We start from the raw sequence: 17,932 nt of genomic DNA, 5'->3' as shown, positions 1-17,932 counted from the left end.
TCTTTTTTCCCATTACTCAACCAGCTCTAGTACTGATAGATGAATTACATCAACTCTGCAACCATTAAAAAATATAGCTATATAAAATGTCAATGTTGTAACTCAGTTGAAATTCCTTTTATGTTAGAATATCACTAAGTTTGACAAAAATTTGTATTTTGATCATAACAATAAGATTTTTTAAAACATTGGAATGAGAACCTTCAAAAGCAGTACATACTAAAGTTCAAGAATGTCAAAATGTCTATTTTGCAACATCTCAAGCTTTACTACTTTTTTAAATAATACCAAAAGGATCAACTTTCTACCTAGAGTTTTATTAATTTATCTATTTCCTACAAACCATTCATTTGTTAGAACCTCTTTTTTGAGATCTGACATTTCAAAAAGATTATCCAGACATAAAATTTTAAATAAACAAATCTCTAAAGATGAGATGGCATTGCTGCTTATGAGACATTAATATGAGGATAAAGTATTGTTCCCTTGGGAAAACTCAGGCTTTTAGTAAATCAGTAGGCTATATTAAACATTTTGGAAAGTGTTCTGTAAATCAAGGGTGTGGGGATCGTGAGAAGGGGCTCAGTGACTCTATACGTGAAGTCAGTGGGATTTTTGCTGTTGATGTCAATGTGAAAACCTTCAAGCCCCTTTTTAAATTTATAGCCAGGAGTGCTAAAGACTGCCTGTCTTTACATTCTGAATCCAGTTTACATGAAGACATAAATATATGTTAAATGTGCACACTGTGTATTTTGGTTAGGAACTGCAATACCGATGCTATTAGAGATGTGGATAGAGGTAAATTTAAATGTTAATAGAATTTTAATTGTAAAGCGCTTTCATAAGTTTAACCGCAAGTTAAGTTTAACCTCAAGTTAAACCATAAGTTTAATCTTTTTAACCTAAAAGAGGTCAAAGAATTAACATTCATATTTCAGCAGCTGACAAGAGAGCAGTGCTAGTTAATTGGTTTAATAATGACCACTGGTACTTTGGTGGCACCTTACCATAGTTTTACAAGGCTTTAAAGAAATCTTGCAAAATCAAACAGACTATTTGCAAAGGTTAAAGTAGACAGAGAGATGAAGCAGTCTGATACTGATCTCAGAGTTAGACAGTCGCCAGTGATTTGATTATGTACACAAAGTTTGTTAGAAACCGGGTGAGAACCAATTATTATATAATCGATTTAGCCTTTCGAGTCAATTCTAAGTAGTCTTCCAAAATCTCTCTCAGAGAATTTTAGAAATTGTTCTTTTTAGTTTGGATTGTTTAGTTTTTCATTTTGTAGTGGACAGTTATAAGTCAGATCTGGCCAGGTTCTAAAAAGCTGTTTAAAAAAAGCAACAAAAAAACCAGCCTAAGATCTCTGATACTATGTTGTAAATGTATATTATTTTTACAGATTTTTTTTAATCAATAGACTGCTGTAATTCTCTCCTAGTGTAACGGGCTTGGTGCCTTGTCACAAACAGAAAATAAGATGTACTGTTATTGGATAAAAAGAACAATGATGATAAAACTGTATTCTCAACATTAATATTTTTTCCAGTCTAAAACATATATGTGCAGCTGGCAAGGAGTAACCCTGTGTTTCACAGTTGACTTTGCCTTGGGATTCACCTGTTTTGACAGTAAAACAAAGGTAAGAGGAAAAGGAGCTAAAAACATAATCTGTTCTATTCTGCTGTTAATGAGCTTGGTTTTAATAATATTTTACACTTACCTAGCACTTTTGATCCCAAAGCACATTACAAAGTCTGTTGATATGGTCCCACACTGAAACGCACCCAGATGTGAATTGGAAGGGGATAGCCTTCCTGTGCCATAGCGTGGAATGGGGCATTTTGGCCAAGGACATCTAGACAAATGGTTATTTTTACAAGAAACAAACAAAAGAAAAGCCATTGGATATTTAACCCAGACCTCAGTTTCTAAGGTTTCATCCCAAATCACAAGATAGACAGCAGTTTACTGATATTGAGAAAATGAAGTGGTGTGCGATTTGAACCTGTGTATTTAGGAGAACAGTAAACCACTCCTTACCATAAGACAATTAAAAGACTGAATTGGGCTTAGCCCTGTGTGGAATTTCAAGAAGGAAGGAGAGGATGTAAGTAAAACCTTCCTTTCCCTTCTAGCCTTGCAAGACCCAGCAAAGGCTGGTCCTTGTGCTCTACTGATGCTGGTGTTAAGTTTCCTAAAGTGAATGGAGAAGGGAAATGGCAGTGGCAGGCCCCGATCTACTGAAGCTGCAGTAGTGGAGAGGATGCAAAGCCAGCAAAATGTTCTGCAATTCAAGTAAAATTTAATGTGAATTTATTGCATTTTGTGAGCAAACTCCTGAGCTTAGATAAATTGGTGTAAGTCCTTTTACTTGAACAGAACTATGCTGATTTACACTAGCTGACTATCTGTGTTTTTAGCAATACAGTAACTCTGGCAATAAATAAATAAATCACCTTTTAACCTTAACACTGGGGGATTACTCATAGAATAGAGCTATATTTTTTTAACATGTGTGAAGGAAGTTGATTGAATTGTTTTGGATTTTAGAGAAAAGCAAAAATATGCCTTTCTTTGAAATGTGGACCAAAGAAATTTATTTTTTAGAATATATATCAGTAATTTGAAAGTGGCTTTGTTTAAAGACTTCATGACTAGGATCTGCTCTCATCAATGCTGGTATAAATCTGGAATAATTCTATAGCATGTGCAGTATTATTTACTAGAGTATAAAATTTCAAGATTTAAAATTCACATTCTTCTTTTTTTTTTCTTGCAAGAGTGTTGGTATTAATTACATTGCATTTGGCCTTCACAAATACATTCTACATACCTTTTTTATTTCAGCAGTTTAAGTTGGCTGTGGCTTTTCTGTACACTTCTTGTGCTAAATTGTTGTCATAGTGCTGTTAGGTACTTTCAAACAGATTCTGCATTCTGCTCCACAGTTGGCTGCAATTCAGTGAGAAACAAAGTGATTCCTGTAAATGTAAAGTTTGGAGAGCATTTTGGGATCCTTTGGATGAATAAATACCAAATAAATAAAATAAATATTTATAGTTTTTAAAAAAGTAATAACCTTAGCCTTTGTTTTCCTGTCCTATATTCTGAAGCGGAACACTAGTGTGAAATGAAAACTAATTGCCTCCCTGAAGAACTCTACCCAGCACATTACAAACAGCAACAAGTCACTTGGGGAAATGGTGACACCTGGCTATATTTTCCTGTTTAGCTTCAATGACTTTTGGGATGACGGTTTCCTACTTCCACTAACTAAGAGGACAGGGAGCCTTTTTAAAAATTAAAAAAGCAACAGCATCTAAAATAACGGTTTATAAAGTCAATGGAGAAGTGTCCACAAATTTCAGGCAAGACTTTTAAAAATAGATTAATTTAGAATAGAGAGCTGCAGGTTTGATACAGAAAAATGGCTAACCTAATATAGAATCATAGAAGATTAGGGTTGGAAGAGATCTCAGGAGTTCATCTAATCTAACCCCCTGCTCAAAGCAGGACCAACACCAACTAAATCATCCCAGCCAGGGCTTTGTCAAGTCAGGCCTTAAAAACCTCTAAAGATGGAGATTCCATCACCTCCCTACGTAACCCATTCCAGTGCTTCACCACCATCCTAGTGAAATAGTGTTTCCTAATATCCAACCTAGATCTCCTATTCTGCAACTTGAGACCATTGCTCCTTGTTCTGTCATCTACCACCACTGAGAACAGCCGAGCTCAATCCTCTTTGGATCTCCCCTTTTATGTAGTTGAAGACTTCTATCAAATCCCCCCTCGCTCTTCTCTTCTGCAGACTAAATTATCAAATTATCCCATCTGTTTTCAGGAGCAAAAAGGGAAACATTACCTTAATCAGTGTTTAATGGCAGATCAGAGTACCTGATCAATACATCCTGCCCTGACTAATTCAATGTATTAGGGGGAAAATGCTGCAGAAAAATGCTGAACTCAACAGTAATCTCACATCGACACATTAACAGAAAGTACAAGACTCGTATGACATTAAGGGAAACTAGAGGGCCTTGCTGGGAGCATCTTGCTATGTTGTCTGCATACAAACCTGTGCAGAACATAGTTGGATTCACAATTCTATTTCAACCTTAAGCATTGGCCGTGAGTGTTCTGTGGAATTGAGCTGAGGCCTTTTGCATAGTCATCCCTCTCTTTCAAAAAATGTACCCTTTCCCCTACATCCTTTGTTGCCTTCAGGGAGACTTCTTATCAGCCCAATCCTGTTTCATGCTAGGGACCCTGAGACCCCCTTCACTGGGGTTGTCAGGTGGTTCTACATGGCCACATCCTCTATCATTAACTTCAGGAAGAGGAAAAATGACAGGAAAGGGCACTGCTCACCACCCCAATCCAGTGCTTTTCTGCAGGCAGAAAATATCGTCTCCCCATAGGATAGTGCAGGAGTGAAAAAGCATTTCTTTGCCCACAGTTGCTGATTTTGCTGAGAAGCAATGGACAACAGCAGCTAATCTGTAATATGATAGCTTCAGAACATATTCAGGTTGCTCAGCTACTTTGTACTGAGGTTTATGAGCTTTTCCTAGTATATGCTTTAGAGCACTTGGTGCTTTAGCTATTGTGTTAGGAAATCTGGGGTACTATGTACTGCTGGCTCAGCTGAGCTGGGGTGGAGGGGTACAGAAGGAGATAATTATGATTTTCTGCTTCATCTCAACACTTTTCTGATTGAGTTCCTTATCTAGTACCCTTCCACTCCCATTCAAAGGATTAGAGACCATTCAGAGCCCTGTGAACGCCACCAGATCCCCCCACCATATAGATAAGTCAGGTATATGTCCGTTGCTAGGAGGAGCTTATCACCGAGTGTGACCAATTCAAACCCCATACCATCCCAAAGCCAAGAACGCAACTCTATCCTTTTCCTATTCCTCCTTTCCTCTATTAAAAAAAATACAGTACATGCAACTAACGAAGCTGTGCCAAGGTTCTTCACCAGGATGATTTGCTTGTATGTTCTCATTCCCTAACCTGTGTCTGTTTTTTTCGTTATATGACAAGCCTTTCGGGATTATGTCTCTTTCTATATTTGTACAGTGCCCAGCATGCTGTAGCTCCAATACTGATTGGAGCATTTGGGCACTAAGATAATATAAATATTTCATCATCATCATCATCATCAAGGGAATATGAGGACTCTGATGTAATAATTAACAACATTAAGCATTCATTTCTTTAATTACTTGTTTAAGGGATGCTGAGACCCAGCTCTCTAATAAGCAAGCATCTATCATCTAAATAACAAATAACTCAAATACTCCTCTTCTTGATTTTACTAAACACATGCATGGAGTAGTTCAAAGCTATCCAGTACATCCATCTTCTGGGTGAATGAAAATAATTTAACCTCTGTTGAAGAGGACTTGGCATTTCTTCCTGCTCTAATTGGAGCTGCAACCAGAGAGCAGCCATCCCGGTTGAAATCCAATCAGTATTATCTTCCAAATATTAAAAAAATATTCACAGTCAAAATGTGTGCTGTTTTCAGATGAGACACACTGCTAGACCACAGGCAGAAAACATCTTTCAAATGTGGATTTAAAAAAAAAACAGATTTAAAAAAAACCCACAGTAAACTGCTTTTCTGCCATTATTTCATTTTAAATGGCTTTCAGAGCATTCAACCGGGAATGATTCATGTTTCCTCCACCAGCTCCCAGCTCACCTCAGTGTGCATAGGCATTTCCATTGTTATTGGAGGTTACAGATACATCAGAAGGAAATTGTATTCTGATTGTTTGGCTTCATTTTATTATTTTTCTAAGTCCAATACTAATGAATGGAAAACATTTTGAGAAGTGCAGAAAATTACAGTGATTTAACAATTAATTTCCGAAGATTGATTGCAATAAGTCTCTTTCTGTAATTTTTAAAAATACCCAGGTAAACCCATTGATTCATGTAGCACAGCTCCATGTATTCCTATGGAAGAGATCTGAGGCTATGACAGACCTGGGATTCTTATTTCTTGGCTTACGAATGACTGAATAACACACACAATAGTAAAAAGAAAAGGAGTACTTGTGGCACCTTAGAGACTAACAAATTTATTAGAGCATAAGCTTTCGTGAGCTACAGCTCACTTCATCAGATGCATTTAGCTCACGAAAGCTTATGCTCTAATACATTTGTTAGTCTCTAAGGTGCCACAAGTACTCCTTTTCTTTTTGCGAATACAGACTAACACGGCTGCTACTCTGAAACACACAATAGTGCTTTGCATTTCTGTAGCACATTTCATCTAAGGATTTCAAACCACTTTACACACCTTAAAATTAAGCTTTGCAATACTGGTGTATGGTGGAGAAGTGTCATTCCCCTCATTGTACAGATGAGCCAAGTGAGGCTTGAGAGATTTAAAGTCTGCAAAACTCCCATTGACTTCAATAGGCACAGGATTTTACCCTGATCTCTGTACACCCTTACATGGGTAGGGAAGTACTAAAAAGTGTATCTTTTTTGCTGCTATGTATGAAGTAGAGCTGATAAATTGTATTTGTTATGCAAACCAACCTCTTGCTCAAAATATATTAATCCATCATTTATTTTACATTACATTTAACTTCTTGATGTTGGATCAAAATTGCTCAATAATGCAAAGTTCTGGGTGTCAGAGTGTAAAATCAAAGAGTCCTAATTAACATTATTTTTTTGCAGAATGTGCTCTGGAGGTTTAAATTCTCTCAGCTCAAGGGGTCTTCAGACGATGGAAAAACAAGAGTAAAGCTGCTTTTTCAGAATCTAGAGACCAAACAAATTGACATGAAGGTAGCTGATATATTCTCTCTCCATTTAAAAAAAAATTGAATTTATATCAAAGAAATGAAAGTTTTCATTAAACACTGTGCACGTTTACAATCAACAGTTAAATCATGTATTATTTTTTTTCATATTCTCTAGAAGCTGCGCAACTAATAAAAGTCCTGTGGTGTCTATAGATTTATTATACCATCTATGTGATTCTGTTCCTGAGATGTATTCTGAAAAATTCTGGTGTATTCATTCAGAATGATAATTTCTCTGAAGTGCCTTCTATTAAGTGTAGTTTTCCAGCAATAAGTATAATCTTTTAAAATGGATGTAAGAAAAATAGTTAAAATGTTTTATTTTAAGGCATTTTAATATATTTTTCGAGATGCCACATAGCAAAATTAGAGCTTAAAGCAAAAAAGTAGATTTTTCTGATTTATTAATAAAAAACCTATTATGTAACTTTTATTATCTATTATTAATGCCTACATAAGGGCACAGTCTTGCAAGTGGCAGAGCATCTTAACTCCCATCAAGTCCAATGGTTTTGAAGTGAAATGAGAGCATGCAGCATTGTACAGGATCAGGTATTAAATAGTGATAAGATACATAGCATTGATTGTACATTGATTACATAGCAACTGTTGTATGATTCACAATCCTTTTTTCTCTAAATAACTTTAGACAAGACCTTTAGCTTCAAAATTCGGATCTTGGTATAAGACCTGAGTGCAGTGATGTTTACATGCAAAGTTCTGGTTTGATGCATAGACCTAGTGCTTGCTATGACATTTGGAACTGGGCCCAGGTTATGGACTTTGATCCTGCCAAAGTTTGAGGGTGTTTCAAGTTGTCTATGCAGGTGTTGGCATGGGAGAAAGCTCATGGTATTAGCATGGGAGAAATGGTGCATTGAGGCTGGAGTCACTAGCAGAGCAGACAAGGTTGGAGAGTTGCAAAGTGAAATACAGAGAGACATGTGTGAGGTATCTTCTATTGGGCCAACTTTTGCTGGAGAGAGAGGCAACCTTTCAAGCCACACAGCTCTTCTTCAAGTCTGGAAAAGGTACTCCCAGAGTCGAAGCAAAATGCAAGGTGGAACAGCTTATTTAGCATAGGTAATTAGCACATATTGTAAGGGACCATTCAAGGTAGAGTGGCCTGTTACACTTCTGCAGTAATAGGACAAAAAGAGAGAGTTAGTGGGTTACAGATTGTGATTGTGATTGTGTCAAAGTGAGCTGTAGCTCACGAAAGTTTATGCTCTAATAAATTTGTTAGTCTCTAAGGTGCCACAAGTACTCCTTTTCTTTTTGCTTAAATCCATTGTCTCTGTTCAGTCCATGATTTTTAGTCTAGCAGAGTAATGAATTTAAACTCCCAGGCTCATCTTTTGAAAGTTTGTAGGTTTCCTTTGAGGATGAGTATTAATAGGTCAGATATAGAATAATCACATTGTAAAGAGTTGTCACCCACGGTAGTGAGGTGGTTTTGTGTTTTATCATTTTCCTGTGTGAGTTCATTCAAGAGTGTAAATATTATCTCACCCACCTTGTCTGTCAAATATCCTGGGACTGACACAGCTACAATGCATGCAACAGTGAAATACAATCAGATAAGAAGGGAAAGACAGTCATGTATAGCTTTGAAGGCAATGGTAAGAGCTTGCATGTGATACTATGAAGAAGAGGAAGCCAGTGAAGGGATTTAGGTGGCACAATGGGCAAAATCAGTAAAAACAAGAGTTTTAAACATTATAAAAATTCCTTCCCCTCTTGTGGTGGTCAGATTTCAGTCTCTTGTTATTTGTGAGGTTATAATCCAATTTGTATGCCAAAGATTATAAGCAAAACTGTAAATTAGGCAAGACCTGATCTTTCCAATGTTAAAAACGGTAGCAAGAAGAAAACATTCTGGGCTTCTTCACAAATCATGCCTTACTAATCTATTAGAATTCTTTGAGGGGAGTCAACAAATATGTAGACAAGAGTGATCCAGTGGATATAATGTACTTGCACATAGACAGCAGGTTTAAAACAAATAAAAGGAATTACTTCTTCACAGTCAACCTGTGAATCTCTTTCCCGGAGGATGTTGTGAAGGCCAAGACTATAACAGGGTTCAAAAACTAACTAGATAAGTTCAAGGAGGATAGACCCATCTATGGCTATTAGCCAGAATGGGCAGGGATGCAAAACCTTGCTCTGAAGTGACCCTAGTCTCTGTTTGCCAGAAGCTGGGAATGGGCAACAGGGGATGGATCACTTGATGATTACCTGTTCTGTTAATTCCCTCTGAAGCACCTGTCTACTGTCAGTAGATGGACCATTGGTCTAACCTATTATGGCCGTTCTTATGTTCTTATCATAAATGAGGAAAATAAAGGCCACAAATAAAACTTGTTTTCCTTTGTAGTTCTATACTGTGAATTGGTCTAGTATTTATTGCCTATGCAACCTTACCTGACAAACATTTTTAGGGGTGGTCTAATTTTTTTGCAAAGGAAAATTGTTTTTGACCAAATTATTATTAGTATTATTGTTGGTTGGTGGTTGTTGTAAGTGTCTACCTTCCTCAAAAAAAAAAAATCTTTCATTGGAAAGCCAAAAACCTTTTTGGGTATTTTTGGATGAAAAGGGAACTTTTTTTGTTTTTTGACTATTTTCACTTGAAAATGTTCTGGCTGTTTTCACCAAAATTTTTTTTTCAGTTTTTGGTTGCTAAAAAACATTTAAAAATTCAAAAAATTTTGCAAGAAAAACTACTATTTTCTAACCTTTTTATTTACTATTTTGCTCACTACCCAGCAAAGTGCTTACTACCATCAGCTGAACTACTCATGTTTAGTAAGCACCACACCCAGTAGTGTTTCCATACTGGATCCTATATATTAATAGAGGCACATGTTAGTAGGGGAGCCAGGAGATTTGGGTTCAGGAAGCTTTCTGAGTGCCATGCATGAGTCAGTTTACCATTATGTGCCTCAGTATCCCTATTTGTAAAATGGGAATAAAAATACTTCCTTATTTCACAAGTATTTTCATTTATGTTTGTTAAAAACATTGAGCTGTTCAGATTGAAGATGCTACATAAGTACAAAGTATGTGTGAGAATGCACACACAAATGTACACCGGACCCTCGCTAGAATGCGGGATTTGGGATCCATGCGTGGTCTCGCATTAACGCGGGGACTGCATTAAAATGAATTGCAATTAAAGTAATTAAATTTGGGATCCATGGCCGCAACCGCATTATATGTGAATTTGTGCTATATAGACATGCGTTCTAGTGAGGGTCCGGTGTATATGTACAGTACAAATGTTGACAGAACAGAATGAAAGCTCATTGAATGGCATGAGAATAAGGTGAGTAAAGTAAAGGCATGCCTGAACTTTGTGGGTATGTACCCTGAATGGCTCTCTACACATCCAAGCAGTACCTCCTCCATCTGTACTCCTATTTTTTAGTAGCGTACTGTCTCACTCTGAGCCTTTCCCAACGACCACGGGGAAAGGCTCTGGCAATGGGAATGCAGTGAGGAAAGGTTCCAGCAGATCCCTTTCACTAGTGGATGTAGCTACACACCACAGTGTGGATGCAAGTTGCTTTTCACAGCTGTGTGTAGCTATGTATACTCTACACACAGCGACTAGAGGTGTGCAGTGTAGACATAGCCTTAGGCTTCAGAATTATGGCTTGGACACAAAAGGATACAGCATTGATTCCGCCTTCTACCCCAATTAGTACGGTATATGAGCTTAAGATAATGAAGGAAGAATTTCAAGGAGGCAGGTGGTGCCGAATAGGGAGGTGTAGCCAATAATGAGAAACACAAATGTAACCAAATAATGGAAGTTTCATTTCTCGTGAATAGATGAGCTAGTAGATGTCAAACAAAGCTCAGTATGGATGAGTTATAACATTCACTTGGCAGCAAACACTATAGTTAATGTTGCAAAAGATTTTCCTGGATTACCCCTAATTTCAAATGCCTTCTGAAAAACTCTCCTTTGCGAATTAAATTTCCATCCATGGTGTCTGGACAAAGGTTTTCTCTCTCTCTCTCTCTCTCTCTCTCTCTCTCTCTGTACAGTTTGAGCAAAATTCCTTGTGTTGTGTTCTTGGATTCTAGATGACTGAAAAAATACACTTCTCCAATAAAAAAAAGTTGCTACTTTTCTTCATACAGATAACCAAACAAATCCTAGACAGTCAAATTGCATGTAATTAGTCTCTGATCAAATTTGGAGGGAAAAAAGGCTGAATATTAATGAAGTTAGAAGAATGGAAAATTGCATTTCCTTCTTATGCAGCAGAGAATTCTTTTAAATGAGAGTCTGACTTGTGGAGAGAATTGCATAGACATGCACTCTTTGATATGAGAGGCCTTAACAATACACGCAGTTTTTCATGCTGGTTTGTGAATATTGGGACAGATCCTGCATGCCTTTCCTATTTATATTTAAATGGGGAAATGCCTGATATCAGGTGGCCAGGCGCAGGAAGCGGTGTGGGGTCAAGGGATGTGCCGGCTGCCGCTTCCCGCAGCCCCCCATTGGCCTGGGATGGCGAACCGTGGCCAATGGGAGCTGCGATCAACTGAATCTGTGGACACTGCAGATAAACAAACCGGCCTGGCCCGCCTCTGGGCTTACCCTGGTGGGCCATGTGCCAAACATTGCCAATCCCTGAATAAGAGTAAGACCACAGTATAAAATGAGAAAGTTTGTAAGGAATTTGCTCTTTTCTAAGGTCCGTATACTGCATTTGGTCTCTGTGTAGAATGCTCATTAATGTCACTGAGGGCGGAACATGTGGATTAGAACAGTGTGTCTCTCCAGAGCTTTTAACAGCACACTCAGGGTCTGATCCAAAACCTATTAAAGTCAATCAGAGTCTTTCCATTGACTTCACTGGAGTTTGGATCAAATCCTAAAATCCTTGAAGAGAGATTTTGTATATTATGTGATGTAGCTTGCAAACATTATAATTCAAGTTTAAAGCTTTTGTTTGGTTGGAGATGGGAACTGTTATATTAAAGGCTATATTATAATACAGAAAAAATATGACCATGCACTTCATTTTAGTTGGATGGGGGGGAAAGAACAAATAAACAATAAAAGATATAAACAACAATATTTCTTCTCTCTTGGTATTTATATCTAGTTGAGATACTGATTAATAATTTACATCTACTGTACATAAAATGTGTATTTAGAAAACTTATTTCCATATATGCTCCATATCCGTCAGGCAAGACAGAAAAAATACTTTGTGCTTCTGATATTAAAAAAAAATCAGAATAAGGATTATGTGGGTTTACTTTCTTCAAAGGATTTTAATCAACACTTTACACTTCATTTTTCTTTCACAAGAAGATCTAATTTTGCATGTGAAACTTGAATGAATATTTTAGCAGCTAGCTGTCATTTATTACCAATTACAACAAAGTGAACACTTTAGTTAAGTTCCCAACGAGTTTCTGTTCTTTCAGGGTAATTTCTGAACTAATATTTCTTAATCTATTGACTAGCCACATGTGAAAGCAGGATCCTGAAAGATTCTTGCCTCTTCCTTTTTAAAAATAATGTGAATATTTTTAACCAGCTATAAATAATTTTAAAAAAACAGCACAGTCAGCCCATCAGCAGTTCCATTGCTATATTGGCTGTACGTAGGTGTGTTCGAAACTTTGCTGCTTTTACTATAGGGCAGAAGTTATGTTTGTCTTGGAAATAGAAAAGGAGTACTTGTGGCACCTTAGAGACTAACAAATTTATTAGAGCATAAGCTTTCGTGAGCTACAGCTCACTTCATCGGATGCATTTGGTGGAAAAAAACAAAAAAACACATCCGATGAAGTGAGCTGTAGCTCACGAAAGCTTATGCTCTAATAAATTTGTTAGTCTCTAAGGTGCCACAAGTACTCCTTTTCTTTTTGCGAATACAGACTAACACGGCTGCTACTCTGAAACTTGTCTTGGAAATGTTACCTTTTCCTTGCTAATAGCATAGACGAGGAGGCAATTTGAGCTGCTCTTGATATTAGCGGCTACAGAGGAGGTAAATCTTGGTGGGGCTTTCACCTCACCCACTGTAGGTTGCCAGGCTGCACTGGGGTGAACATAGGCTACACTTGTTCTATATGTATAGCAAGGGATGTCTCTCAGCATGCTCCCCATTCATGTCCTGTAAAGGTATACTGGCTCCAGACACCATTGCTAAAGGTATGCACCTTTTCCTTTTCCCTATCATAATGCAAACTTTTAAGAAGGACAAATGAGTCCTGAACAACTGATTCTCCAGAGCCCTGATTTTCAAGTGCTCACCACTCACAGCTGGGTTTAGATTTTTCAGAAGAACTCCGCTCCCAATTAGTCACCTAAATAAGGGCCAGACTTTTTCAAAGTTCTCCACACCCAGAAGAACCCAGTATGCTGAGCTCTTATAAACAGCCGTCCCTTCATTCTCCTGCCTAAATGGGAGATGAGCTCTCATAAAAAATCTGGACCTGATTGTGGGTACTGAGATCTTTTAAAAGTCTGGTTCTATGTGACTATGTGAAGCATATCCAGACCTCTTTGTTTTAGAAATCAGGCTGAAATCTTACTGAAACAGATTTCTTTGTGAGATATCCTTTACTGCTGTGTGTCAATGAAGTTGGAATTATCATAAAGACTAGCTGTTCCCAAGGTAATTGTGTATTCCTGTGTTCCTTCCTTGCTGAAACCAAACTGTGCAAACGTACTTCTGCTAGTTGGGAAACAAATTAAATGTAGAGTTTAAATAATGTTAAGGATTGGGGGGGGATGTTTTTACTAAAACATATACGGATATCAACATGTAGCTGAATTATCCTCATGATTGACTCATCCTGCAAGATTGAAGGAAGTTCTAGAATAATAATATACTGCATGGTCATCAATGCTGTACAGTCAATGCACTTAATGATATGAGTAAAGAACAAGGTTTCAGCTTTAACTCTGAATTTCCTGGCATTCATGAGTTTGTTAAACATACTTATTTGTGCTTTAATGGCATTTATGCTTACATCACAGGAGAGGAACCCAGACAGGTTGAAGCAAAAATCCATTCCTTTACAACTTACAATACTGTTAGTTTTTATAAATTACCCATTTGATATAGGTTCTTAATTTAAAGACAGGGACACTGAGTATCATTGAATCTCCCAGACTATAGATCTCAGGATCACACTCTATATAAGGTTATTAAAATTTTGATGAATTATAACTTCTGTGAATGCTGGCTCTTTGGAGAAAGACAAGCAGCTATTTCTCAATATAAATTGTATATTCAATCCATAAAAATTTATTTAGAATATTATTTATAGATAGGGGCCTGGTCTAGTAAAGCACTTTAACATTTGCTTATCTTTAGAAACCTAAGTAGCTTGCTGCTGATCATCTGTGAAAACACATCTTCAGAACTTGGGTGTCCTTTTGTTACTTCTATTGTATGTTACTCTTACTCTTTGCCACCTCATCTTGGAAAGATCAGACCCCAAGTTCGAAGTCAAATCCTTGTGAGAAAAACAGAAAGAAGCAGAAATTCTGGCAAGTCAAGGGCAAACATATGATAAGGCAGGATAAGAAAGAATCTGAAGAACAACTAGCTAAAGACACAATTTTTTTAAAGGTTTCAGAGTAGCAGCCGTGTTAGTCTGTATTCACAAAAAGAAAAGGAGTACTTGTGGCACCTTAGAGACTAACAAATTTATTAGAGCATAAGCTTTCGTGAGCTACAGCTCACTTCATCGGATGCATTTCCGATGAAGTGAGCTGTAGCTCACGAAAGCTTATGCTCTAATCAATTTTTTTTAAAGTACATCAGAAGCAGGAAACCTTCCAAATAGTCTTTGAGGCCACTGCTTGATCAAGATACTAAAGGAGCATTTAAAAATGAGAAGGCCATTGTGGAGAAGCTAAATTAATTTGTTCTATCGTTCTTCACTACAGAGGATATGGGGGAGATTGCCAAACCCGAGCCATTCTTTTCAGGTGACAAATCTGAGGAACTGTCCCAGATTGAGGTGTCAGTAGAGAAGGTTTGGAAACAAATTGATAAATTAAAGAGTAATAATTCACCAAGCCCAGATAGTATTCACCCAGGACTAAAGGAACTCAAATATGAAATTGCAGAACTGTTAACTGTGGTATGTAACATATTGGCTAAATCAGTCTCTGTACCAGATGGCTGGAGAGTAGCTATTGTAACACCTATTTTTAAAAAAAGCTCCACTGGCGACCCTGGCAACTACAGGCTGGTAACCTCAGTACCATGCAAATTAGTTGAAACTATACTAAAAAATGAAATTATCAGACACTAAGAAAAACACAATATGTTGAGGAAGACTCAATGTGGCATTTGTACAGGGACATCATGCCTCACCAATCTATTTGAATTCCATGAGGGAGTCCACAGGTATGTGGACAGGGTGATACAGTGATATAGAATATTTAAACTTTCAGAAAGTCTTTGACAAGGTCCCTCACCAAAGGCTCTTAAGTGAAGTGAGCAGTCATGGGATAAGAGTGACAGTCTTCTTCAGAATCAATAACTGGTTAAAAGATAGAAACAAAGGGTAGGAATAAATGGTCAGTTTTCACTATAGAGAGAGGTAAATAGCGGGGTCCTCCATGGATCTGTACTGGGACCTGTGCTGTTCAATATATTCATAAATGATCTGGAAAAGGGGTGAGCAGTGAGGTGGAAAAAATTGCAGATGATACAAAATTATTCAAGATTATTAAATCCAAAGCTGACAGCGAAGAATTTCAAAAGGATCTCACTAAACGGGGTGACTGGGTGACAAAATGCAGATGAAATTCAGTGTTGATAAATGCAAAGTAGTGCACATTGGAAAACATAATCCCAACTCTACATACAAAATAATGGGATCTAAATTAGTTGTCAATAAAGAGATCTTCAAATCATCGTGGATAGTTCTCTGAAAACATCTGCTCAATGTGCAGCGATAGTCAAAAAAAGCTAACAGAATGTAGTAACTATTAGGAAAAGGATAGATTAAAAAAAACAGAAAATATCATAATGCCACTGTATAAATCCATGATAGGCCCTCACTTTGAATACTGTATGCAGCTTTGGTCATTTCAGCTCAAAAAATATGTATTAGAATTGGAAAAGAAGCAGAGAAGGGCAACAATAAGGGGTATGGAACAGAGATGAAAAAGACTGGGACTGATCAACTTAGAAAAGAGGTGATTGAGAAGGGAAATGGTAGAGGTCAGTAAAAGTGTGGCTGCTATGGAGAAAGTGAACAGCGAAGTGTTATTTATCCAAGAAAGCATTCATGCCCTGATGTTATAGAAAGCCTGTTTGTGACAAACTAACTAAGAAATTATTCTAGAACATTTTGGTCATGAAAATACCAGTGCTGAAATGCTGAAAGATAACTGAGTCATTGAGTTATCTGTAGAGTATCTCTTTTCCCCCATGTTACCTTCTTTGTCCCCTTTTATGCATGGTCAGCTCTCCCCATCATTGTCACAAGCCCACTGTGAGTTCTGCCAGTTTCCTGAAAAGGGGAGTAGCAAGTTGACTTTTATTCTTCAAACTAGGTAAAAATCTGAGCTGCAATATATGATGCAGAACAGAGCCCAGGACAGCCTTTTCCTCTGTGCACTGTAGAATAAATAAAAGACAAAGATGAGATGCTGTGCTTTCATTGGTTTTTTTCAGACACATTGATTTGAGGATTGTCGTCAGGGTTACAGGTCAAACTGCACTTTAGACCCCTGTCAGTTGCAGTCAAGTGCAGCTCTCAGGTGGCTGGCCTCACTTCCTGAACCTCACTGTGGGTGGAGCCACCCGGTCCTGCCACTCCTAGACTGAATCTCTGGGCTGTTTCCCAACCATGTTAACCCAAGAGGCCCAACTTGTTTGGCACCAGTAAGTCTTTTCCTCTGGGAGCCTGTGACAGTAGGTGATTAAAGTTAATCTCAGCCAGCTTCTTCATACCAGAGAACCATTGATTTGTCAAAAGGAGAATCTAGGAAAAATGTGTTAAAACAATAAGGAGTCCTATACACATATTTATTTTCCTAAGTTTAACCCCTCTATGCATAGCTCAGCTAGGTCCAGTTTATTCCTATCTGGTTTGGGGAAGCCAGCTTGCTTACTGAAGTTCCTGTGTGTCTCTGTCTGCCGGAGTCTCATCACTAGCCACTGTTGCTGCCAGCCCACTCCTTCCCTCCCACTTTCTTCCCTAAGCTAGCATCTTTAAGATTTTAGTATACCCTTTGATCGCACATTTCGGTCTGGGAAGAATACCAGTCTAGCTGAAGTCAGGTAGGGAGCATTCCCCTGTTGGGATTCCCTTCGAGACCTCTTCCACTCTTTCCACTCGGCTTCCCAAGAACTCAGGTCTGTCTTTTTAGCCTACTGACCTTTTTAGCCTCCATGGCTAGCATCGACTTAATGAGCAGTCCACTGTGGGTAGCTATCCCACAGTTCCCACAGTCTCTGCTGCCCATTGGAATTCTGGGTTAAGCTCCCAGTGCCTGATAGGGCAAAAACATTATTGCGGGTGGTTTTGGGTACGTGTCGTCGGGCCCCGCTCCCTCCCTCCCTCTGTGAAAGCAAGGGCAGACAATCGTTTTGCGCCTTTTTTCCTGGGTTACCTGTGCAGATGCCATACCACGGCAAGCATGTAGCCTGCTCAGCTCACCATCACTGTATGTCTCCTGGGTGCTGCTGGCAGACCTCAGTGAGGTCGATCAGGGGTGCATGGACAGACATGGCTATTCTCCTCTTAGAGCACTGAATGTGAGCAAGAGACTCCAGGTCATTCTCTTCTTTAAGTTTCATCTCATGGGGATTCAGTCCTGCCTGGAATATCATACAAGCTGGAGGCTTCTGCCTCAGGCTGCTCTCCCAGCCGGCAGCACCGTGTGGTCACACCTACCCCACCCTACCCCTTGCTCCCATGGCTCATGAAGCCTGGACAGTAGTAAGGAGCAATTCAACCATAGGCTGCGCATGTGCAGAATGGTGGTAGAATGTGCCTTTGGACATTTAAAAGCTCACTGGTGCTGTTTGCTGACTAGGTTAGACCTCAGTGCAACCAACATTCCCATTGTTATT

The 17,932-nt window shown here is 38.4% G+C and overlaps 1 protein-coding gene across 1 annotated transcript in view; it reads left to right on the top strand.

The window, feature by feature from the left end:
• The window catches only part of SNTG2 (syntrophin gamma 2), a 254,057-nt gene that overhangs the window by 222,407 nt on the left and 13,718 nt on the right, over positions 1 to 17,932 (top strand). The window contains exons 15-16 of the mRNA XM_043510185.1: positions 1,556 to 1,648; positions 6,715 to 6,825. Of these exons, the coding sequence (XP_043366120.1) occupies positions 1,556 to 1,648; positions 6,715 to 6,825 (204 nt within the window). The remainder of the gene's footprint in view (positions 1 to 1,555; positions 1,649 to 6,714; positions 6,826 to 17,932) is intronic.

This window comes from Dermochelys coriacea, chromosome 3 (assembly GCF_009764565.3).
Source record: "Dermochelys coriacea isolate rDerCor1 chromosome 3, rDerCor1.pri.v4, whole genome shotgun sequence".
Classification (NCBI taxonomy): Eukaryota; Metazoa; Chordata; order Testudines; family Dermochelyidae; genus Dermochelys; species Dermochelys coriacea.
Note: the sequence above shows the minus strand (reverse complement) of the source record. Positions and strands in the feature narration are given on the sequence as shown.